General features: G+C 42.6%; 2 protein-coding genes across 2 annotated transcripts; both read left to right on the top strand.

Moving 5' to 3' along the window:
• The first annotated feature begins 37 nt into the window (after positions 1–37).
• Positions 38–9,104, top strand: JMJD7 (jumonji domain containing 7). Its single transcript, XM_086748241.1, has 8 exons — positions 38–151; positions 925–1,078; positions 2,028–2,281; positions 3,072–3,128; positions 3,557–3,652; positions 5,459–5,535; positions 6,634–6,793; positions 8,496–9,104. The coding sequence occupies exons 1-8, from the start codon at positions 85–87 to the stop codon at positions 8,582–8,584; spliced, it is 954 nt and encodes a 317-aa protein (XP_086604367.1). The 5' UTR covers positions 38–84; the 3' UTR covers positions 8,585–9,104.
• A 1,286-nt stretch (positions 9,105–10,390) lies between these two features.
• On the top strand, positions 10,391–14,506 carry LOC104479782 (acyl-coenzyme A thioesterase 1). Its single transcript, XM_010120522.2, has 3 exons — positions 10,391–10,844; positions 11,949–12,151; positions 13,386–14,506. The coding sequence occupies exons 1-3, from the start codon at positions 10,391–10,393 to the stop codon at positions 13,986–13,988; spliced, it is 1,260 nt and encodes a 419-aa protein (XP_010118824.1). The 3' UTR covers positions 13,989–14,506.
• The last annotated feature ends 9,516 nt before the right edge of the window (positions 14,507–24,022 follow it).

The raw sequence follows: 24,022 nt of genomic DNA, 5'->3' as shown, positions 1-24,022 counted from the left end.
GGGAGGCGGGAGGAGGCGGGAGGAGGCGGGCGGCGCCTCCGCCTCCGGGGCCGGGCTGAGGCCGTGCGGGGAGGCGGCGCGGGCATGGCGGAGGGCGCGGCGCTGCGGGCCGTTAGGGGCTGCCTGGCCGCCTTCCCGCGGGAGGCCCGCGGTGAGCGCTGGGCCGGAGGCGCGGCCGAGCCGGCAGAGGGAAGGCGGGGAGCGGGGTTCGGGGGGGCAGCCTGGCGGGAAGGGGGTGGGAGGCGGCGGGAGTGGCCCCGCCTGTGGGCCGTGCGCGAGCGGTGGGCGCCGAGGCCGGGGCCGGGCCCCGCCGCCGCTCCGGGGCCCCCGCAAGGCCCTGCCCGCCCTGTGGGAAGACAAACTCGGTCGTCGGCCGCCTCGGCTGGGCCGCGGCAGCCGCAAATGGCGCCTGCGTGGGTTGAACGGTAGCATCCACGCTCCTGCTCTGTTTCCACCAAATGTTTCCAAGGTGAAAGCAGGAGAAAGGCTGCTGCAAGAAGAAAACAAAACTCGAGAAAATGGACCTTTTAGGATATGTTCCTATGTATAAAATAGCCAAACGAAGCACTGTTCCAGCTTCCAAATATCTTCCTGTGGAATCACCTCTGTGTCAGAGCTGCACCTCCTGTAACGTGTGTCCCTCATTCCCGCTCTCCTCTGGCCCTCGGCGTGGCTGCATGTGGGGTGAGCTGCGGCTGACAGCTGAAGAGCAGCAGGGCGAGGGCCTGAGGTGCCGTCTGGCACTGAAACCCTCCCTAGCAGCCTCGGGGTTTTAACAGAGCGATTTCTGGAGCTGGGGCCGCTTGAGAGCCGCTTGCTCTCAGTTGAGCACCTGTGGTGTGGGATTTGAAGCCCAGTAGCATGCTACCAGAGAGCGCTTCTCTCGGGATGCTGAGTGAAACTGTTTCTCGTTTGCCTGGACAGAGCTGGCGTGGATGGAGTCGATACCCTATCTTGATAGGCCTCCGTCCCCACTGGAGTTTTATCGAGAATGGGTGAGTCCGAACAAACCGTGTATAATAAAGAATGCCATCAGTCACTGGCCGGCTCTGAAGAAATGGACCTCGACGTACCTCAGGTATGAGCCAGCTTTGGAGCAGGACTGGTGGTCAATTTTGGTTGACCTCTGTAAAAAGCCCTTTGTTAATCTTTGTTTTTATCTGTAAGATTAGCTCAGATTCTTCCATGCTTCTGTACAAAGGTGTTCAGTCTTGCCAAACTTGTGTAAATTTCTTCCTGCAAACAGACTATCCTGCCCAGTTTCAATGCAGTACGGAGGATGGGTGTTTTGACTGGAGCCAACGTACTCAGGCTATCGAAACCCAGTCTGATGGCCGTGCTGTGGCCAGCGTTCCACCCTGTAGCCTCCCAGTTGGTGTGGGGGCTGTAGTGCTGTAAGAACAGTGTGACTTGTTTGTGACTGAGTACACCTCGGTTTTTTTTTTTTAAAAAAAAAAAAAAAACAAACAATGAGCATTTTAACAATGATTTTTTTTTTTTAAGTTCTTTTTTTGAGAGGGAATTTCTGGCTGGACCTAAAATCTATGGGTTTAAAATTAAATTTCTCACAGAAATGAGGACTGTTAGCCTCACAATGTGTGTGTCTGTCAGTCTCTGCCTGCCCTTTCTTCCTCCTCGATTGCTCTTGAACATATGGCCACCTAGATTTGGCTGGGTTGAGTGGTCCCAGGAATATCAAGCTCTGCCATGATTCATGAAGGAAGTGGCTGAAGAGGGCCCTCTGGCTACATGGAGGAAAAGGAACCTTCTTTGTGAACTCACCTGTTTGACACAAGAGAATTTAGAGAGGTGAAAGATACTATGGTTGCTTTGACCGCAGGGAGCAATTGGAGCAGAGTGCCAGAGTCCTTACCAGACAGTAGAAAATCTAGTCTAGAGATACCTATCTGTGGAAAGCCAGGCTTCTTATTTCTGCTGGCCATGAAACATGTTCTTTTTAAAGTAACCAGTGTCCAATACGTGGGCCAATTGCAGGTCTGGCTATAAACCTTTGATTTATTTTGCAGGGAGGTAGTGGGTCCCAAGGTAGTGAGTGTGGCAGTAACACCAAATGGTTATGCAGATGCGGTGTTTCAGGACCGTTTTGTCATGCCAGAGGAGCGCCAAATGCCTTTCATGGACTTTTTGGACATTGTGGAGAAGAAAGTGACCTCTCCAAACGTATTCTATGTGCAGAAGCAGTGTTCAAACCTCACTGAGGAGTTCCCTGAACTTGTCTGTGATGTGGAGCCTGACATACCATGGATGAGTGAGGCACTAGGTAAACCACCTACATCTCCTGTATTCAGTAAATGTTTTGTATGGAGCTTTGAAACAGTCATGCTAAGTACCTGGTGAATGTTTATTCTGTTTCTGGATGCCACAGCTCAGTTTGGTTTCATCCCCTGAAAAAGCAGCAGTAGTAAAATACTTAATAATAGACTAATCCATTTTGGGTTTGGGTTACTCCGGAATCGGTATCTCAGTTGTGTATAGGGACCACACAACTGAAGCAATGGGATGATAGCACCAGATAGCACTTCTTTCCATACAGTGCCTTTTTTTTTCTGATTTAGAGTCCTGTTTCCACTTGCATTCATGCTGTTGCTACCAAAACCAGCAAAACAGCACACAGCCCCCACTCCCTTTGGAGAAAATACTTGTTTTTAGTTAAATGCTGCTCTGTTTCAGTTGGTTTCTGTTTTACAGAAAATGATTTACTGTGATCTCACCTTCTTTTTGCAACTGTACATAGATGTGCTGCAGTTTATTTGTGAGCTAAATCTTAGGGATTTGAAATATGGAAACAAAGGGTTGTAACCATCAATTTGGGGATGGATAATACTGTGTCGTAAAGTCTGATGGGCACTACAGTGGCTTCCAGTGTAAAAGGAGGTTGCTGTTGCTCACAGAGTGCTATTTGCAATTAAACCTGTCATAGTTATGAAGGAAGTTGAAGGACAGAATTTGGCAGAAACAGGCAGAAAGTTATTTGAAATATTTTTAAACATGACACTTCAATTTTTTGGTTGTTGTTGTTGACAACATTTCTCTGTTCTCTGACCATACAGGGAAGAAGCCTGATGCTGTGAATTTCTGGCTTGGAGAATCTGCTGCTGTGACATCTTGTACGTATTGTATGACACTGTAAATCTTTCGTGTGCTTTCAGCAGAGGTTTAAGTGGGCTTGTTTTGGTTTAGTGGCTCAGTAGGACTGTGTGTTTTTTCTGACAGGACAGTTCTACTTTAACATGCTTTCTTGCATTCTGTGTCCTGCACTTCTGCAGCCTCTTCCTGCTGTATCTCTGGGTGCATCTAACTGACATTGTGCCAGGCAAGGTGCTGACCATTTGCTTCATTGAATAAATTTGCTACAAAATTGTATTGTTTCTTTCTACTCCCAGTGGCCGCAAGAGGAGGAAGGAGCCTGATAATAAGAGGATAAGCTGACACTTTCAGTTTACTGTAGTTTCTGATGTAGAAAAGGAAATAACACTGATTTTCTCTCTCTCTCCACATGTCTTTTTTTTTTTTTTTTTTCCCCCCTCAATCCTAGTGCATAAAGATCATTATGAGAACTTGTACTGTGTAATATCTGGAGAGAAACATTTTCTACTGCATCCGCCGAGTGACCGTCCCTTCATCCCATATGGTACATAATTTTCTATGTGGTGTGTCTGGAGGTTGGAAGGAGGAGAGATTAAAATATTGAAAAATATGAAAAAGGAAGCAGAGAGAACATTTTGATGTTTTGGCAGCGTTATACTTTCCAGTGTGAACAGAAATCTCTTCTATTCCGTGCTGCAGGTAGTTTGTAATACAGACATTATTCTGAGGTCAGGTTTTCCAGTCCTGTAAAGTAATAGGTTCATTGATACTCATGGTGGTCTCTTCAGCTTTAGAATGTTTAAATTATTTAAGTATCTTGTCAGTATTGTAGCTTGTCGTCTGTGATGTTTAACAGGTTTGGATTCTGCTTGCACATTCTTTAGGAAAAAAGCCAGGGACCTGAAAAATAAGTTGTAATTTAATGTAATATTCAAGTTACTAACTAAATCCCTGAACACTGGAGAAATGATGAAAGAGATTCTTACGGCAGCATTACTTCACATTGCCCATTTTCTGTTTCTTTATGGTGCTTTCCTGTGTGCACAGTAATAGTTTGTTATGTTGCAGTGTCATCTAGAAGATGGAGAGCCTAACTTTATGCCTCATAAAATAAGATTTTATTTTCCCATTCCTTGATTTTCAAACCTTCAGATTAAGTGAACACAGAGTGCTATATGACACTATTACAATTTTGCCTAGATATATGTGCTGCTACAATATTCTATTTATACTGATTTTATTTTATTTACAACTTCGAAATCGTACAATCATAGAATGGTTTGGGTTGGAAGGGATCTTTAAGATCATCTAGTCCAACCCGCCCGCCATTCACTAGGTCAGGTCGCTCAAAGCCCCATCCAACCTGACCTTGAACACTTTCAATGATGGGACATCCACAGCTTCTCTGGGCAACGTGTTCCATTGTCTCACAGCCCTCATTGTAGAAAAATTTTTCCTGATATCCAATCTGAATCTACCCTCTCTCAGTTTGAAACTGCTGCCCCTTGTCCTGTCACCACAGGCCTTGTTAAAAAGACCTTCTTTGTCTTATAAACCCCTTTATGTATTGAAATGCCACAATAAGGTTTCCTCAGAGCCTTGTCTACTCCAGGCTGAACAATCTCATCTGTCTCAGCCTTTCTGCATAGGAGAGATGGTGTCATATCTATGTGAATGTATGAAATACGTATATGTCATATGAGCCACACTTTGTAAAACAAGTTATTGTTAAAGCATAGAACAGAGATAATGCTTACATTTAATAGTGTGTGGTTAAAAGACTACTCCATCTTTTTAAGCATCAGGTTAATGGAGAGAAACTCTCTCACAGGAGGGCTTAGAAAACGACATGGGCTGAAGCAAGGAAAGAAAAGCAACCAGGAGTATCTGAAGCAGTTGATGAGCCCTGTCGGATAAAATTAGAAGCTGACCACAAGTCACTAATAACTCTTGTGAGTGCTGTCTTGCTAGACTGACCTAAGAAGAAACACCAGAATATAGAACGATGTGTAAGTCAGGGATGCATTTGTGACTTCAGAAAGGGAAACAAGACAGTTAGTGGAACAGAACAGGCAAAGGAGTAAAATCGGTTTTGAGGAGAATAATTCCTGTGAAGAAAGGAAGTTGGAATTCCAAACAGGAAGGCAGTTCAGTATTCAGACTGACTTAAAAAAAAATAAGAAACTGGATAAAAATTGAAATGGACAGAGGGAAGAACAGTGAGGACAGTAAGTTGAAAATGGTTTTGTCTTAATTTTTCTTACACTTGGTGAAAGTGTGACATACTCCGCCATTAGTTTCTCTGAGCATGACTCTGAGTTGTGTCATTTAATTATTTCTGTGCTTCCAGAGCTCTATCAGCCAGCGACGTATCAGGTATCAGAAGATGGCTCATTTGAAATTGTAGATGAGAAGAATGCAGATAAGGTAAACAGTATATAAAGAACACAATCAGTATAGTAAAGATAGTTTTGGGCACTGCTGAGCCCTCAAACTGAGCATATTGATTGATATTTAAAAATCCTTCATTGCTGGAAAGAGAATATCCAGGCATTTCACTTGTATTTTACTATTCACAAAGGATACTTAGCATCCAGAAAAGAATTTTACTACACATTTGAAATCATTGATATCATAAACTGTTTTCCTTTCACCAAGCTTAAATAGATCTACTAAATGACTTTTAAATGAATCAACAATCAAGGAATTGATTTCATTAAGACTGAAATAGACTCCTCTGCATTCACTTTCTCTTGGTACTCTACTCAGGGCTAGATTTTGCTCTACAGCAGTACTACCCAGTGCAATAAAACCGATCTGTCTTAATGAATAAATCGTGTTTTCTTAGGAGTAGCAATATTTATTTGGTTAAAATGTATAGATCTGGAGACACTTTACAAAAACTCAGTAGAGTTTTGTATCTCACCTCTCTTCTTTTGCGTCTGCAAGCGTGACTAATGCTACAGCTGAACTTAAGCTGGGGCTTTTTCTCCGTTTCCAGGGTGGTGCTCATGGAACCTCATGGGAGTGTTCCTGTAGCACAGTAAGGTGGAGTGCTGAGGTTTCTAACTCTGTAGGGCACAGAAGAAGTGAATACAGGCAAGAGGGATTTCCCAGCAGAAGGGGGGCTTTAGCTGTTGGGAATAAATTTAGACCAGAGAGCTTAGAAGAACAAAGGAATTTCTAAAAAGAGTGGTACAGATAAAATACTCAAGTACTTGAGTGTAGGAGGAACAAGTGGCTTAAGGGGCTGGAGCTGTTTTGAAAGTATGCCATGAGACTGAAATTTCATGGCAGACATTTAGCAGCTTTTCCCTAATAAGAAATGCTTCACTGAAGCAGGCAAATTTTTGCATCCTTAACCTATTCCCAGTTGAATGTGGAAAGCTGTGTAGCTGGATGTGTTTTGCTGGGCAAAATACATGTTTTGTAACCTTGTAAGTTTGGTTATTAGTTGTTTTTCTGAAAGCTTGTGGGAATTTTTGTTGCAGGGTCAGTACCATATACATATTCTTTTGCTTTTAGGTGCCCTGGATCTCCCTGGACCCATTGAACCCAAATCTGGAACAGTATCCAGAGTATGCTCAGGCAAAACCTTTGCAGTGTACAGTGAAAGCTGGTGAGATGTTGTACCTGCCTTCTCTCTGGTTCCATCATGTTCAGCAATCACATGGCTGTATAGCAGGTAAAATCCACAGGATTTCCAGATATGTTTTTGAACTGTGGTGGGTGTGCAGCTAGAGCAAAACAGCTACAGCAAAGCATAACGGGGACCAAAAGTCCTTTTAAGATCATCTGGCTCCCCTCAGGAGGAAATAGCAATCTTGGCAGATGCCATGGGGGCTACCTCCTTGCAGTCTCTTTTGCTTATAATTCATAGCATTATTGACAGGTGCTAGGGATGTAGCAGAAGAAAAAGTCTTTCTAGTTGTCAAGTCTGGAGAAGGATAGCTAATTCAGGGATCATAATCCAGTTTCTGTTTATAACGTGGAGCTAAGCAGTTTGTCTGCCTGGCCTGCTAACTGCAGATTGATCATCTACATACCTTTCCCACAGAAACTGCATGTTGTGCGTGCTGCTATCACATCAGCAAGGAAGGGTCTGGGGGAAGGAAAGGAAACCAGAAAGTGTGTGAGTGTTAGGCATGGATATAGGCACAACATGGAAGATACTCTGTTGTCACATGAGCTGAAATCTGCTCTGACCCAGTCTTCTACCTTGCTGTTAAGCCTATGCTTGTGTTACTGTTCCCCTGCGCTTATCAGAAGTCTTGCTATCTCTTTATTCATGGGATTTATCATCATCTCTCTATATATCTTTTATTTTTTTCCTTCTCAAAGACACTTCCAGAATTTCAAGTGTTGCTTATTTGGTGCAGGTTGCTTATTTTGTGCTTATTTGGTATGAAGTATTATTATTAGATCCTGTAAGTTTTGCAAGGTTTGAGGAAGAGTTTTTTGCTATACTTTACCTGGGATAATCCTGTCTGCCCAGGAAGAGTAAATACGTGTTATGTTGAACAACGTAACATTAGTGTTTGTGTAACACTGCAAATATTGCAAGCCCTTTTTTTTTCAGTATTTGCCATACTGTGATGAAAAGACAAGCTAGCAGTAAAGCAGTATTTCTGATTCTTGTTTCCCAGTACTGCTGCATCAATCCTTAAAGATTTTTTAGAAAAAGTAGAATTGTTTCCAGTTGCAAGCCCCTGGCCAGTCTCTTTTTCTGTATCTAGCAGAAATGCTGAAGAGTTGTTGAGTTTATTTGGCCTCTAGTCTATTAACTGCAGTACAACCTGTATACATGTGAAAAATCAATGTTCTGTGGGTCTGTCTGGTCCAGTGAATGTCTGAAGCTAGAGCATATCCTCCTCCAAGAACCATTACTGCAATATTATACTGCTTTGCTTGTTTTTTCTAGGAGATGTACACCAAAATTAAAATGAAAAGCAGAATTAAAGCACTGTCTAATTGATAACCATTGTGAAGTAGTGGTGAATTTGCCATCCATTACATGCTCAGAGGAAGAGAGGTTCCTATCCAGATATTAAACTTGGCAGTGTATTTGGTATTTTTGGTCTAAATAGAAGCACACATTTTCTGCTCCTAAACATTTTGCCAGCTTCTGCTCCAAGGAATTCCCAGTATAGAGCCTGAAGAGGAGTTGGTTTGGCTTAAGACAGAGTTGCATTGGCAGCACTATTAAAGAACTCTAATGTTTGCTTACATTATTTTTGGCTGTAGTCAGAGATTTTCTCATTTCAAAGTTCAGTCACTAATAAGGAAAAGCCTGTACTGTCTGAACTGTGTAAACTAACCTGTGAACACATTTGTAAATCATTACATTCTAGCCTTAGAAATATTTTTCTGTTTTCTTGTCTCCTCAGTGAATTATTGGTATGACATGGAATATGACCTGAAGTACAGCTATTATCAACTACTAGATTGTCTCACAAAAACTGTGAAAGTGTTATAGCAGAGGTGGGAGGCTCCAGCTTGTGATCTCTCTCTTTGATGTGATACAATCGTGACCATCTGTGGCTGGAGTACAAACATGATTCAAGTGAAAAGAACTGAACATTGAATTATCCTCAACAACATCTGCCAAACAGATCGTGGCGATTTTGCTTAATTTCAGAGTCCAGATCAACTGACTAGATTTTTTGGCTTATGAGATTGGATAATAGCATTTTTAGGCCTTTGCATGTTGCCTCAGGGATGGCGAGCGAAATAAAATTTGAAGGGAGGCATTCCAGGTTTTGGAAATCCCAGAACAGAAGCCATGACTGTTTGTTGAGATCTACAGGTTGTTTTCATAGCAACCCAAGCAGACGAGGAAGAATCTGTTCTGCCACCCACCTGTGCATCACGCTGCATCAGTCCAACAGATGCATTCCGCTTAAGGCAAAAGTCCTGTCCAGTTGTAATTCACTAAGTTCAGTGGCTGTGGTGTTTTGATGGTGAGAAATTACAACTTCTGCAATAAAAGGTCAGTTTAAAAGTTATTTCTGTATTTTTTTTTTCTTACTTTATTTTTCAAATGATGTGAATGGTGGAGAACATCTAGAAGGACATGCAAAATCAGTGCTGGCTGTTTTCCATGTTAAGCTACATGTTTTTGTTGCTTATTTTTATTTCTTTCCACCATTGTATCTAAATGTAGCTGCATTCTCTTACATCCTGAGTGGTGATTTTAGAGTTGCTTTGCCAGATGTACAGTCAATCTGCACATCACCTGTGGTCTCATGGCATGGCGTGTGATTCTGCAGCTTGTAGGCCCACTGGTTGTGTCATTCCTTTGCCGTTAATTGCTGCCTAACGCATGGTCAGGCGAGTTGTGTGAACCAGGAACCTATTCTGCAGCCTTAATTCCCATTTGTGTTTCCACAGAACAGGATGAGACTGCTCACGTGTCTGAGACTCGCAGGGTAGGACTGGAAGGGTATTAAATATGTGGACATTGAGAAAACATAGTATTGTTGTTTATGAAAACCAAAAGTTGGTATTTGTCGTAGTTCAGCTACCACCTTAGGCCCCCCCTCACTAAACAAAACCATGACAGTATTTATCATCAATCTTCAGACAGTTCCTTAGAAGCATTAGTGATATGAGGAAAAATTTATTTTCCATGCATTAATTAGGAAAATGCAGATACCTTTTAGAGAAGATTTATTATTGTGAAGAAAAAAGAGAATTCTTTTACTTTATTTCTTTTGTTTTATAAAGAAACACAGTTAAAGCATAAAGTAGCATTTTACCTCGTGATGCTTCTCCAAAAATAGCTGAAAACTCAAGAGGGATTAAGGGCAGGTTTTGTTTCACAGCTGGATTAAGGTGTCATGTTACTTCCGGTTTTCCAGTTTGTGTTCACCGTGCTTTGGCAAAGGCGCCCAGGCCAGCTCTGCAGTTAAATCTGGGTTTTCTCCCAGTCAGGGAGCAAGGCGATTTGACTCTCTATTTTGGTCACTTTGGGGTTTTTAGTTTAGTCTCTGTCTGTAATCGAAAGTAGGATGGCACACCAGGAACAAATGACAGCTGTGTCTGTGCAAGTGGATGATGTTACCGCACCACCTCTGAGCCACAGTGCCTGGAGGGAGGTGTGCTCTGAACTACGTCTCCCAGCAGCCTGTGCTTGCTGGCTGAAGGAAGCAGTGACGGCAGTTCCTCCTGGACTTTGGGCAGAGATTTTAAGCCTGAGAAGCCACAGGCTCCTGGTGATCGTGTTTCACGCCCTTGTCTCGCCACAGCAAAGGGCATCTTCTCGCCCTGCCAGAAGAGCGGGATGGCAGTGCGGATGGCGGTTCTGCCTTCCCCCAGGTGTCTGTTTGACGACCCTGTGCAGATCTGCGTGACGGGTCTCCAGCCGCAGCAGGCAGTGACGCTCCGGGCCAGCCTGGTCGATGAGAGTGGGGAGCTTTTCCAATCCCACGCTCACTATCGAGCTGGGAGCCATGGCGAGCTCGACCTCAGCCACTCCCCAGCACTGGGGGGCAGCTATTCGGGAGTGGAACCCATGGGGCTGCTGTGGTCTCTGCAGTCTAAAGCACCCTATAAGCGGCTGGCAAAGAGGAACGTCCTGACCCCTTTCTGTGTGGACCTGGAAGTGTATGAGGGCCACAGGGACATGAGCCACTTGCTGGGAAAATGCACCAATGAACGATGGTTTTTAGGAGAGGGAGTGAAGAGGATTTCAGTCAGAGAAGGCCGTCTGAAAGCAACCCTCTTCCTCCCTCCTGGTGAGTTTTAATTCTGTTCTGGTTTTCCAGATGTGACTTACATCACCTGTTGTGCCCCATGGCCCCTGGATGTGCTCGGCAATGCAGAGCAAAGCTTCAGGTAATGGTTCCCTCAGCCTGTGCTTGGTCCAGCTTCTTGGATCCTCACAGCAGAGCAGAGGGGAGCAGGTGTTGCCCAGATGGGTCAGGCGCCAAGGCAGGGGGTACAGGGAGGGCAGCAGTGGTAACAGGAGGTATGTCCTGTTTGCTCTAGCTGAGGGGGGTCTAGACCTCTCCTGTAGTGAGAACTCTGGGGAAAAGTGTGTTTATTTCTTAGCTCTTCTGTTTAGCTGACAGGACAGGAGGCCCCTGGTCTTCGGCAGAACTGTGGGGTATGATGGCTCCAGCTGTGGAGAGAGGAACCATGAAGTGTGGTGGGAGGCTTGGGCTGCAGCAAGTCTAGGCTGCTCCAACAACTGCCAAGAATCTTCCTGCAGGCTCTGGACTTCTCTCTCAGTCTCTCTCTTTGGCTAAGGAAAAGCAAAAGAAAGAAGTCTCTTAACTGGTTGAGAAGCTTGACTGCACGGAATACTTTGGAAGATGGGAGACAAATAAGAAAAGCAAGGTCTTTAATGAAACAGGTGTCGTATTCCACAGCTCCGTACAGAGACAGTGCTGAGACTGGATCCTGTGTAAAGCTTCTCTGAGCCCTGAACCGTTTATGTTCCTTGAGCACTACTTAAACATGAATGTCTTGCTCTGTAATGAATAAAAAGTCACTTGCAGCTGCTGTGACAGAAAATCTTGTAAGGGAAGTCTGGCTATAAGAATGGGCAGAGCAGCAGCAGAAAGGAAGGTCCTATGGCTGCAGGAGGAGAACTGAGAAGCCCAAGGGTAGTTACCCAGATAGTGAGTTCCTAAGACAGAGAAGAAATATCCAGATTCATGTAATTACAGTGATTGTGTGTGTGCCTGAGAATGAGAACCTCCATGGAAAGCTTCAGAGGATCACTTCCTTTTGATACCTACTGGCCTGATACGCGTTGAGGGGGCATTACTGAAAAGACAACTGTAGAAACTTTTTGCTTTGAATATGTATATACACACACACCCCTTTCATTGCAGGACCTGGTCCATTCCCTGGACTTATAGATTTGTACGGATCTGGAGGAGGTCTTGTTGAATACAGAGCAAGTCTTCTGGCTAGCAGAGGTTTCGTGACTCTCGCTCTTGCTTACATGGCCTTTGAAGATCTCCCTGCTATGCCAGAGATTCTTGAACTGAGCTATTTTGAGGAAGCCGTAAACTTTTTGCAGAAGCAGCAGCAGGTAAGAGACAAATTATGATGCTCATCCTATTGGAAACTATTTTCCAATTTTCTAATGTGAAATGCTGTTTGTCGCTGAATGCAACTAAGTTTCTGAGATATTAAAAGGAGAAAGCATTGTCTGAAAGACAGCATGATCTGAGAGATGGAAAAGGATGTGTCTCAACTCCAATTTTGCAAGTAGTTGGATAGCTGGTTTTGCACAGCTTCTTACGACAATCTGTAGAGGGTTGTGCAAACCAGGGTTTGTGTAAGATTAAATCAAAGCAGTTCCTGAACTAGAAGCACAACACTGCTTAATTTTTTCCCTACTTTTGCATCTTTCATTATTTTACAAGGGAAAAAAAATCCTTGACTTTTTCTGCTACTTCTGAAATGTTACATGCTTTTGATTCTGAGTAGTAAGAGTCTTCTTACACAAGACAGTAATAAAACACTTTAACAACATACTCCCTTATGGTTTTAGAACTGGAAAGTGTGCTGTGTCTTAAGAATTTGAACAAGTATGTGGGATGAGAAGGACACTTTATAGCAATATGTCATCCTACTTAAACCAAAAGAGACCAAGAGAAATCAAATAGCGTTTAAACTTTGAATGGTATGCTACTTAATGTGGGATTCATTTCACAAAGTTGTTTTCTAGCACGTGGACACCAGGAATGTAGCCTATGTGAGAGCAGAGTATAGCCTTGCTTGTTTGTCTTGTTCCTGGTAGAGCCGTGGAACTTCCAGAGTATCTTGCAAGACACACATTATGAAATGAGTTTGGTGTGAAGAGCCTTCAGTGTAAATATTTAAACAGTTGTTGGGCTTACTCAGCCTCAGGTGTAATGAGCCATATGTTTTCCAAGGCAAAACAGAAGATAACAGATCAGCTCTAGGAGAGTATAAAAAAAAAAAACAATAGCATGAAAGAAAATGGGTGCAGTAAACCCATGAAAAAGTGATTTCCCAAAGCGGACCTGAGGAGAGAAGATTGAGGACGTTTGGAGACAGGAGTAGTAAAAAATACAATATTGAGAGTAAGTTGTTGAGAAGCTGCAGAATTCATAGTCACTCTTGTGGAGGCTCAGCAAAGGGATAGATATGGGAGTGATGTAACCTGAATAGAGAGGGAAGGATAAAACATGGGTGGTCTTAGTTGGAAGAGAAGTGAGGAAGTACAACTGAAGATGTTATGTCAGGCCAGGACATGAGGAGTAGTTGATAATGGTTGTTTCATAACTGTGTTTCAGGTGAAAGACACTGGGATTGGAGTTTTGGGCTTGTCTAAAGGAGCTGATCTAGCCCTTTCCATGGCCGCATTTTTACCTGGCATCAAGGCAGCTGTCAGCATATCTGGAAGTGGTTTTAATTCTTTCATTCCCCTGCGGGGGGATGGCTTCACGGTTCCTCCCCACCCATATGATTTGGGTAGGATGAAGACCAGTGACGAGTCTGGCCTAGTAGATTTTTCAGATATCCTAGATGATCACAGGGACCCAGCAACTTGGGATTGTCGCATTCCAGTGGAGAGGTCCTTGGCCAAATTCCTCTTCCTGTCAGGACTGGATGACAAGAACTGGAAAAGTGACCTCTACTGCCAAGATGCTGTTCAGCGCCTTCAGCAGAACGGACAGGATGTGGAGTTTTGCTCCTATGCTGGAGCAGGACACCTCTTGGAGCCACCATACTTGCCTCTGTGCCAGGCTTCGATCCACAAAGTGCTTGGGGTGTTTGTGCATTGGGGAGGGCAATGGAGGGAGCATGCCAAAGCCCAAGAAGATGCGTGGCACAGGATACAGGCCTTTTTCTGGCAACACTTGGTGGACTCAAACATCCCTAAGAGCAAACTGTAGTGGAAGCTGTCAAAGATGCTGACCAGGGTTGGTATTTCAGCTCTCACTGAATCTTGGAAACTCATCAAAAGTTTTCTGGTCTGCCTTCCTCTAAACTCTACTGTTGCGTAGTTGTTTATTGTCATTCCCCTGAAAATTTCCCTTTTTTTTTTTTAATTTTAGTTGTTTTCTGGCCCCAGCGGCACTGTAGATTGTCGCCATCTGATCTGCCTGTGTGCTGTAGTAATCTGAGAAAAACCCAGTATCCCATCGTGTGGATGGCATTTGTACTGAGTTATCTTTGCCCTCAGTCTCCAACCATCTCCTTTGGTAGCAGGGAATACTCTCTTAGGAGGAGTTTTCCATTGAATTGTTTAGTTTTGCACCTTTAACTAACCTAAATGTAAACAGCACTTTCTTGGGACAGCACATTAGTACCCTCACCTTTCCTCTTGGTATATAATTTTCTCACATTTCTTAGTAAAAAGGTTGCAGCAGTTCTGATCTTAACTAAGTAAAGAGGCTCTCTTCTGACTTACTCTGAAGTGCAATGATATATTTTTTTCTGGTACCTCAAAAACTAGAAGTGACTCTTGCCCTAGTTACACTGATTGTATCTCCTGCTGACTCCAGATAAGTTACGTTTCAGGGTAAAGTTTCCACTGCACTACTCAATAAATACCATGTGTATGTGTGTATGTACAGTTTACTTGAAATTTCTGAATGAAGCCTTCGACTCTCTTTATGCCTATAAATACGTAGGCAGGAATCCTGGTGTAGTCACAAGCTGTCTCTTTGCCTGGCTGAAGAGTTTATACACAGAAGTCCTTACCTTCTGTTGGTAAGAGGAGTGATGAAGTTTGCAGTAGGGGTCTGCACAGTGCTCAAGATGGGGATGACATAGATGTGCTAAGTACCTGCTTCTCAATGTTGAAAGTCAGTTTATCCCCATTTTGAGGAGGAAGAATAAAGCCACTCCTGCTGTTGAATTCCCAGGAACCTTGTGGAGTGGGCTGTATCAGTGGTCTTGCCACTATAGCAGACGGCTGTGGACTCAGTGACAGCTTGGAAATGCCTCTCTTCAGAAAGGGCTGACCTTGCTTCTGGGGAGAATGTCCATTATTTCACCCTCTACTGAGCTCCAAACCTGCCAAGGATGGCTGTGATTTACCTCATGCGTTTGTGGGGTAGTGGCAAACTGCAGCTTGCTGGCATTTTTTAGATATCAAATGGCATCAAGTGAGCAGATTTTGCCTCCTGGAGTAGTCAAGGCTCCCATTTTGACCACAGAAGCAAGCAGGAGCTGGAAGTCTCTGTCTTTCACTGAGGCAGCAGAATCTTGCCTTTGAGCAAGCAGTAGTCCCAGGTTTCCAATTCCTGCTGAGACATGAGCCCTGCAGGAGCCTGGATCCTGCTGAGGGCAGAACCATGCCCTCAGTTTTCTTGCCTCAGGAAGCAATGGCTACTCAAATGAGCATGTTGGGCCTCAAAGGGCTGTAGACTCTCTCAGGCAATACATCCAGTGCAGAGTGTGCTCCTTCGGTTACTTCCAATTTTCCCACCCCAGCCCCCTTCCTCACAATGGTAGGTGGGTACTACTTAGCTCAAGGTGTGAGCAGTTAGAATGCAGAGGTCTCACTCCTGCTCACTTGTACTGGTCATCCATCAAGTTTTCTGCTATTGCTTCTCTTTCATTTCTGTTTGTTCCCTGTGTGTCTGTGTCCTGCATGGACTGTGGTTGATCCAGATGTTTAGTGAGTGGGTAGGACCTGACAGAAGAGCAACATGTGGCAACAGGGGAAGTCAAACACATTTAAGCAGTTTGAGCTGAATAAGGGACATTTTCTTTTCACTCATTTTTCTATTTCATTGAAGCAGTCAAAAAAACCGTGGGTTGTCCATCCACATTTGCCTCAGACTCAGGGCACAAGGCTGTGAATTTCTCTGTGGTATGAGTAATTTTGCTCTTCTGTTTCTACTGAACACAGTGAGCCTTATGCACTACACTGTGGTGGTCTCCAGGCTGTGGGATAACTCACATCTATTTTAATCCCTTCTAAGAATGAGACAAACTTTCTCAGCCTTCAATGGGCAGTTTACAGGTTTATACTTTGAATTACAAAATGGTAAGCTTCTGAGAAAATAACTTTTCTTTATCTATAGGAAACTACCATTAAAAGGAAAAATACTTTCCGTCAGTAAATCGACAGTGTGGTCAGTGATGCTTCCATACAGTCTGTTATGTTGTCATATTCAGCAATCAGGGTCAAGGAAAACAGTGCTGAAACTAGAGGAGGAAGGCAGCTGACTGGTGACTCCATTGATGACAATAGCACATAGGACCTCTTTGTTTTGTTGCTCTGGAATGCAGGCTTTGCTCCCCAGTTAAAAGCCCTTTATTTATCACTTGGATGGCAACTGGCAAGGAAGACTCAAGAAGCTGATTTAGCTGAGCAGCTCTGTGCCACATACAAATGGTAAAATATATCAGCCAACTCAGTTGCACTGGGAGTTCTTTTTGAATCAACTGGCCTTTTAAAATTAAACTCAAGTTTGAAACTTGGCTTCAGGAAATAGAAACTGGAAACTGGAGGGAGAGTAATATAAAATAATTGGAAATGGCCTAACTTCAGTAAAATGCTTGTGCCTGTTCTTAAGCATGTTCTTCAGCGTTTTGCTGATGACTTTGACTACTTAATGTTTCTTCTGCTGAAGAGATGATTTAAACAAACGGGGCTAAGATCACATTTTTTTCCAAGTTAGTGGCAAAAATTCTATTATTTGCAGCCTGTAGAGTCAGGGTGCTTTCCATAGTTTCTCCGGGCTTACAGAGTACAGACATTATTCAAGAACAATGTCAGAGTTATTTAATTAAAGATAATTGGCCTTTAGCTGCAAAAGAGTGCCTATGCCAAGCCCAACTGGTAAAACTAATAAAAATTGGAAAGGGAAAGCTGTTCTTGTAATCTGCTTGTAATTGAAAAGTGCTTCAGATAAAATAGAGCATCAAAAGAGTAGCTTAAACCGACAGCTTGATGCTTATATCAGTCATCCCTTTGTTTAGCACTTTGCACTACATATCTGGAATGAGAATGAGAATGAGAAAAGCTTGTGACAAGTCTCTTAAGAAACTGAGAAGCAATCTCCCTACATGTCAGCTGCTAGGAACAAATCTATTATAAGGGAACAGTACATCTTGCAGTGTTCTTTTCGGGAAAGATGATTTCCCTAGCTAATTTGGAATCAGGCAACAACAGAGATTGATGATTTGCCAGTGCAATCTTAAAATTTTCTTTCTTTGCTCTGGTTTGGCTTGTGGTCCCTCTATATAGAAAAGAGATTGCCCCAAAAAGAAGAGAACTGCAGTGAAAAAGCACGTCCTTGAGTGGAACGTCTCTAAACTCTGCTTTAGCCTTACTGCCCAGACCCCATGAATCTAAAATAATCTGAATGAATGCAATCTAAGTTATATGAAGCATATGTAGCTTAATATTTTAAATTAAGTGTCCCTGAAGCAGGCCACAGGCTCTTTGCACACTATGAGACCTTTGGACACAGCTTATCTTTTTAATTGTGGGCTTTCTGTATTACAATGCAGATTGTTTTCTTTACATAGCTTCATCCTACTTGTCCTATCTGCTCAGTAAACCTTCATGAAAAGCTCCAGGGACTCCTAACAGTTTGGAAACATTTGGGCACTGCATGGAGCAATGTCCTCTGTACTTCTCAAGGCTTCTTGAAAAAGCTTATGGGGTTCTTTCCCCTTACTTTGCCATATATTTTGTTAGGCTGTGTGTAGCTGAGGAAGACGGACATTCTTGATGTTCTTCACTGGAGATCTAAAAGTACCAGGTCCAATTAAGTATTTATTTGAACACATGCTAAACCTGATCCTGAAGCATTTTGGTACACGTACAGTGTAACTCAGAGGAAACTGCAGAATGAAAGTAGTCGAAATGCCTTCATCAGAGAAAAGTGAACCAGAGGTACAGAAGACATGAAGCATCTTTGAGAAGGTCAAGCACTGTGCCTCTGCAGAAGTAGTGGGTATTTGAGGCTTCAGTGGACTTTTACTAGGGACTGTGGTGAACAAGGATATTTCAGTGCAAATGTGCTCCTGTAACCCTAGTAGCTTCTTACCCGGGAGAAGCAGTGTGGATGACTTCTGCAACTGAGGTTTTTTCATGGCCACAGGAGAGAAGGAATGAAGTGAAAGATGAGAATATACATTGTGCAGTGTAGTTTAGAAGAGACCTTTCTCTGTTCCCTGATTCTGTTTCCTGTGTGTATTTGGAAGTCTAAAGATAATCAGGGACTTTTTTTTTTTTTAAATTAAAAAACTGCTCAGTTCTCCAATATATTACCAGATCATTTGTTATCAAGCTATGGAATAAGAGTAACATTTAATGACAAAATAAAAATAGTGACAATTTTTGTTATATTAGTGTTTTGCTAAGAAGTATATAATTCTACAATTTCAGAAAAAAATCACTATTCTGCACTTTTTAGTACTCCGTACGTGTCATTCAGAAATTGAATCTGAGCCAAATGTAGTATTAAGTGCAGAGAAAGTGATACTTGTTTGAAGTTTGGCTAGAAGGAAAATTATTGTTTCCAATGAACTAATGCTCTTGGCAGCATTTCCTGCAAAATATCACTACCATTTGTCGTTTTCTAGGACAAAAAGTAGAAATGCTAAAACTCACTGTTTTTCAGGCTTAAAAAATTGTCCATGCAAAATTTACACTAATCCTAAAAATATCTGGGATCTCACTCCAGATGGCACTTAGAGAACACTAATTAAATGAGTTGCATTCTATTAATTTAAGCTTGTATCTTTTCAGTGACTTAGGCCATTGAACATGTAATATCTTATGTTTAGACTGTAAATTTCTGTCTGTGTTAAAGTCACTTTAGTGAAAGGTGTGGTTTCATGCTCCAGTTTAACTGTTCTAAGAACACCTTGCTACCCAAAGGGACAGTCATGCCTTTTTCCTGGTTACTGATCTAACTGTGAGCTAATCCTGTGGGAAGAAAACCCACAAAAGAAGATTAAAATGTTCAGCTGGATCAGAGAAGAAAGTAGCAAGAACGTGCATGGGGTTATCAGAGAAAGCAGGGGTGAGCAATACTGTGCTACACTGTCAGTGTGGCCTTATGCCAAATCAAGATAATTAATTAGCTCTAGCCGAGCTTTTAGTTACATTTGTAATGACCAGTCCAGCTGATTCTAAATTATGATCCATTTCTGTATACAGTGAAGTGAATGCTTGGTGGCTCATTGTGTGCTGCTCCTGTTTACAATGGATCTGCTCCTAAAAGAGTAACATATTTCATAGTGGAGAGAAAACTGTGAAATATGAGTATCAGATAGGAGATAAGCGGGATAGACGGTTTGAGGGAGGTGTGATGTCCTGCACAGGGACAGAGTATGATTCATATGTGCAGATCTATGCCTACAGTTAGAAGAGAAAGTTCAACTGCTATGAATTCAGTAAGACAGTTTTGAATCAATAAGCCTGTGGCATCTGCAGGAGTCCATTCCTGGACAGTGTCAGTCTGATGTTCTCGAAGATTGAGCACTAACTCAGAATGGATTAATTTTTCTAGCTTAGGCATTGGCTGCACAGTGCTTTGGCTCCAACCATCCTCCCACCTTTGGATCATTGTGGATCAAAGATACGTGTCTTCTTGATGCAGAAAGACTACTTTGATACCTGACATAATCACTGCTGTCGTGTTTTTTTTCTACCTTTTGTGCAGTCTTGCTCCTGTCCCACTGACCATGACCCAGGCCATTCCAAATCCAGGTCACCCTGACACTTTACATGATCTGCTGGTGGAGGGGGAGCACTCTCAGCAATATGGAAGGCCAAAACCGGAAGGCCATTGATAACATTGGCAATGAGGAATTGTGATGCTTCAGCTGGTGAAGACCAGATGATATGATGTTGTTTTGTTGAGACATGACCTCAAATTGATCTTGTTTCTGGCAAACTACCTTTAGGTCAGTCAGAAAGACAACTCTGCAGGGGTAGATTGGATATGATGAAATATCTCTGGCAATCTAAGAGTTGTAAAACTACAGGGATACTCTGCTACTAGCACTGAGAATGGGACGTATATTTCTAGTGGTTGATGATTGTATTCAACATGTTTTCTATGTGATGAGCAGTACTGGAAAGGTGCACCATGTGTGGCACCTCAGGAGCAAAAAGTGAGATTAGGAGAGTGATGGGTCATTCACATGGGTCATTCAGGCTGGGCTAATGGTTTACTTGAAGTGTTTTTTTGTTAGTTTTAATTTTGGTTTAGTTTAGTGTGTATTTTTGTAGAATTATACCACGGGAGCCTGGAAGTGGCTCTTGTTTCCATGTTGTTAATTTTGAGTTGGGTTTGCTATTACCAAAAGGAATGTGTGTGACACTGCTTTGGTTGTGGTTGGTTAAAAGTAACACCTGCTGCAAAAATCAGCTAGTTTGACCATATCTGTTTGTAAGGGAGCTGGTAGGTCACAGAACAGCCAAGACTAGGTACAGACCAAAGTGTTGGCTAAAAAAGAGCAACTGTTGTGACTGAGCAGGAATGACACACTGGGAAAAGCCATTAGCATGGTGCTAGTGGAACACAGGTATCTGTAGAGTGTTCTTGTTCAAAGCCAACCTGCTGAACTTTCAATTTCTGGTGACAGAACTTGCAAAATGAGAGACATCTGTGATTTGGAGGTTATCTCCCTGTGTGACATCAGAGAGGCACACAGGTGACAGTGCAATTTGTACATAGTGATATATGTAAGTAATGCAGTTCAGCCTGGAGTCAGGAGAAAGGGCAAATGTTTCAATCTGATCTGATTCTTTGTGAGAGTCTCCTATGCAGATTAGATTGCTGTTAAATTGCTGAATACATGTACTGATTAAGCTGCATTTGTTCCCAAATTCTGGATGTTGAGCCTAAGAATTCAAGCATTAAGCAGTGGCTTAGAAGTCACCTTGATCTTCTGCACCTTGACTCTGTGCAGAATTTGAGAATGATCCTATGAGCTGGACTTGATGCTTTTGGCCTGCAGATCAGTCATCAGTTCCCTGCCACGCACTGAGTACGACATGGATACTGATCTACTGTACTGATCCTTTGTGCTGCTGACAGTATATTGCTAATACTAGATTTAAATCTGTAAATGGATGAAATATATTTGTCCTTTGCTTCAATCACATCAGCCATATTTCCCATTGGCCTTCAAAGCGTCTTTGTTGATGAGAATGGGCCCCACCCTGATCAGTGCTGCACAAACAAACCCACTCTTCGATGACTCACTGTCTAAGTATACAAGGTACTGATTAGATACAATACAAAAGCATTGGACAAATGTATGTAAGACGAATCCATCAAGATTAACTAAATTCAAAGACACTACCTCTGCCTCTCAGAGTCCCAGAACCACAAATTACAAGAGTCTGGAAGAGTTTTGTGGAGAATTACCACTATGAACTTGTCCTGTTCTTGTATTCTCCTGTGAACGTCTTCTTTGACCATTGGCAGAGCCAGGATGCTGGGCTAGGTGGTCTGCTCGGCTGAGGCAGAGAAATCAGTTAATTTTGATGTTTGCCATGAATTTGGTTACTCTTGTAATGGAGTCTGTTTCATATTTCCAGGAGACACATATCAAGTCCTGCTTCAACAGACAAGGTGCACCCTAGCCGCCTCCCTGTGTTCATGCTTTGGCACGTATCCCCCGCCTACTTGTTCCTAAATTCTACACTTTGCTGCAAAGCAATAGATGCAAAGATACCTCAGCAACTGAGAAGGAGAAAATAGGGCTTGCTCATGTGCAGTGATTGTGAGTGGTTAGAAAATGCAGTAATCATGCAGTGATTAGAAAAGAAAGCAAAGCAGAAGAAGAGATTTTCCTTAAGACACTCTGTCATTTGCTTCTTGTGTGGTTTAGGAGTTTTGGCTTACCTAGATATAACACACCATGAGTAAGTGTTAACATCTCTTTGAATGTAAACCTCAAAAAGCTCAGCAAGGGGAAATTCTCATCTGTTTCTAATACGGAAACAGTCATATATTGTCCATGAATTACGTCAGGGATTTAATCTATGTGTCTTCTTTCCGGGGTAACATACATAACACTGATGTTCTTGGAGGCAGGAATTTCTAGATGAGGTGTGCACAAGAGGAATAGTCTTTTTCAATTTTGGGTATCAAAATGGATTAGGTATCTGCTGCACCATACACAGATCATGTAGTATTTAAAAGTCAGGAGTGAGCCGTGGGTCTTTCCATGCAGCATCATAGCCCTACAGCACTTAAGGGATTCCGCTTAGTTGTGACGGAAGTAGCAATGCCTGAAGGAGGAAAAATTAATTATTTTTGTATCTTTCTCACTTGACAGAGACCTAATTGTTACAAGTGGGCACCAACTCTCAGTAGACTCTCCCTTAAATGTCCAGCATGTGGCTCTGGGCTGCTGCCAATGGACTGAAGACAGAGCATGCTGCTTTGTCTTCGGAGATGTTCCAGTGGAGCATGAACTGGAAAGCGGAGCATGACAATGCTGTTTTCTTGTGACAGGTATGTTTGGAAGGCCCTTATTTGCTGATATTTTTTCGTCTTGCAAGAAAAGTTTGTAAGTGGCACAGGTCAAGATCAAGGCTAAAATCCTACTTATGTGTCCATGCTTATAAACAAACATATGAAACAGGCTCTGCTGGAGTGTGTATTGGTGATTGATTATTGTGACAGTATTCAAGGCTTTGAATAAGAAAGGTTAGGTTCCCTAGAGAGTCCTGCTGAATACCTAATCGTCTTTTACACAATAATTTACATGCTAGAGATGGTGGCTGGTAAACACTCACAGCTGTTCTGCTGAGGAGGGTGGTTAGAGAGCTATTTCATTCAGTTTGTGGGTTATCTTCCGTCTGCAGATAGGCAAAACAGTCAGACCTTGAGACAGAGTTCAGCTAATTAAGCTGCTGACACCAGCTGAGACACTATTGAAGAAAAAAAATGTTCAAACTAAAAAGTGATACCGACTGTGTGTGCTATATTCTACTAGCAGGAAATGCGCAGTGCAAGGACAACAGATAGTGGTCACAGTTTGCAACATGGGGAAGTTGGGAAACAGCAAAGAAAAAAATCTTCACAGTGAGAATGGTTAAGCAGTAGAAGAGGTGCCCAAAAAGGCTGTGGAATCAGTCTGTAAACATTTTAGACTGGGAAAAAACAGCAACATGATATAACTTTGGAAGTTAGTCCTGCTTTGATCAGGTGTTTGGATGAGATGACCTTGAGGGCCCTTTACAATTTTCTGAGATTCTGAGAAATGACATATTTAGGTTCTCTTTCCCCAGCTTGCAGTGCACTTGCCTGAAATAGAACAGCTGATTCATGAGGTTTTAAACCAGTTTGTTTATCCTTTAAAATGGTATGCACCACTCATGCATTATATCCACAGTCAGAAGAACAGGTACAAGAACCTACGACTTCCTCTAGCAAATGTATGAATATCTCAGGAGGGGATGCAATATTTCCTCCTGTCTTCTGGAATATGTACTTACCTTGGGCACCATCTGTCATGGAAACTGGGGGATAAATTTAACAAGGCAGCAAATGACACAGTTCCCGTAGTCCTGTTGAGACAGGTGTTCAGGAAAGATTCCTCTCTCAGAATAAGAAAGTACACAATGGAACTGAAATATTTTTTTTTTTTTGGTGGGAGAAACAGATTCCAATCTGAAAGGAACTAGTAGAGTTTTGAAAAGATGCTACCCTTGGACCTCGCAGGCAAATAATTCCATAGAGTGCTTGGGGATCTGAAAGATATCTTTAGGATGGTTTTAATGAGTGAATACTGTGAATACTGTAGGCACAAGTCAAGTACAGCTAAGTGGTGGAAGAGGTTTGTTGATTAATTAAAAGAACTGTAGCTCTTGTGAAGCCATCAGTTCTTACTTTTATGTTATTCTGTTTGTTATTCTCCACTGAAGATTTACAAACCCAGAAGAAGCAGCTGGCAAGTGGCAGTGAGTGAACCTCTATATGCCACCCATAAC

This window comes from Chlamydotis macqueenii, chromosome 5 (genome assembly GCF_036417535.1).
Source record: "Chlamydotis macqueenii isolate bChlMac1 chromosome 5, bChlMac1.mat, whole genome shotgun sequence".
Classification (NCBI taxonomy): domain Eukaryota; kingdom Metazoa; phylum Chordata; class Aves; order Otidiformes; family Otididae; genus Chlamydotis; species Chlamydotis macqueenii.
Note: the sequence above shows the minus strand (reverse complement) of the source record. Positions and strands in the feature narration are given on the sequence as shown.

Bases quoted from the DNA above. Each gene is read 5' to 3' on its own strand.
- JMJD7 (XM_086748241.1), top strand. From the start codon at position 85: ATGGCGGAGGGCGCGGCGCTGCGGGCCGTTAGGGGCTGCCTGGCCGCC. The intron at 152-924 runs GTGAGCGCTGGG...TTGCCTGGACAG, and splicing joins CTTCCCGCGGGAGGCCCGCG to AGCTGGCGTGGATGGAGTCG. The intron at 1,079-2,027 runs GTATGAGCCAGC...TTTATTTTGCAG, and splicing joins TGGACCTCGACGTACCTCAG to GGAGGTAGTGGGTCCCAAGG.
- LOC104479782 (XM_010120522.2), top strand. From the start codon at position 10,391: ATGGCAGTGCGGATGGCGGTTCTGCCTTCCCCCAGGTGTCTGTTTGAC. The intron at 10,845-11,948 runs GTGAGTTTTAAT...CTTTCATTGCAG, and splicing joins AACCCTCTTCCTCCCTCCTG to GACCTGGTCCATTCCCTGGA. The intron at 12,152-13,385 runs GTAAGAGACAAA...ACTGTGTTTCAG, and splicing joins TTTTGCAGAAGCAGCAGCAG to GTGAAAGACACTGGGATTGG.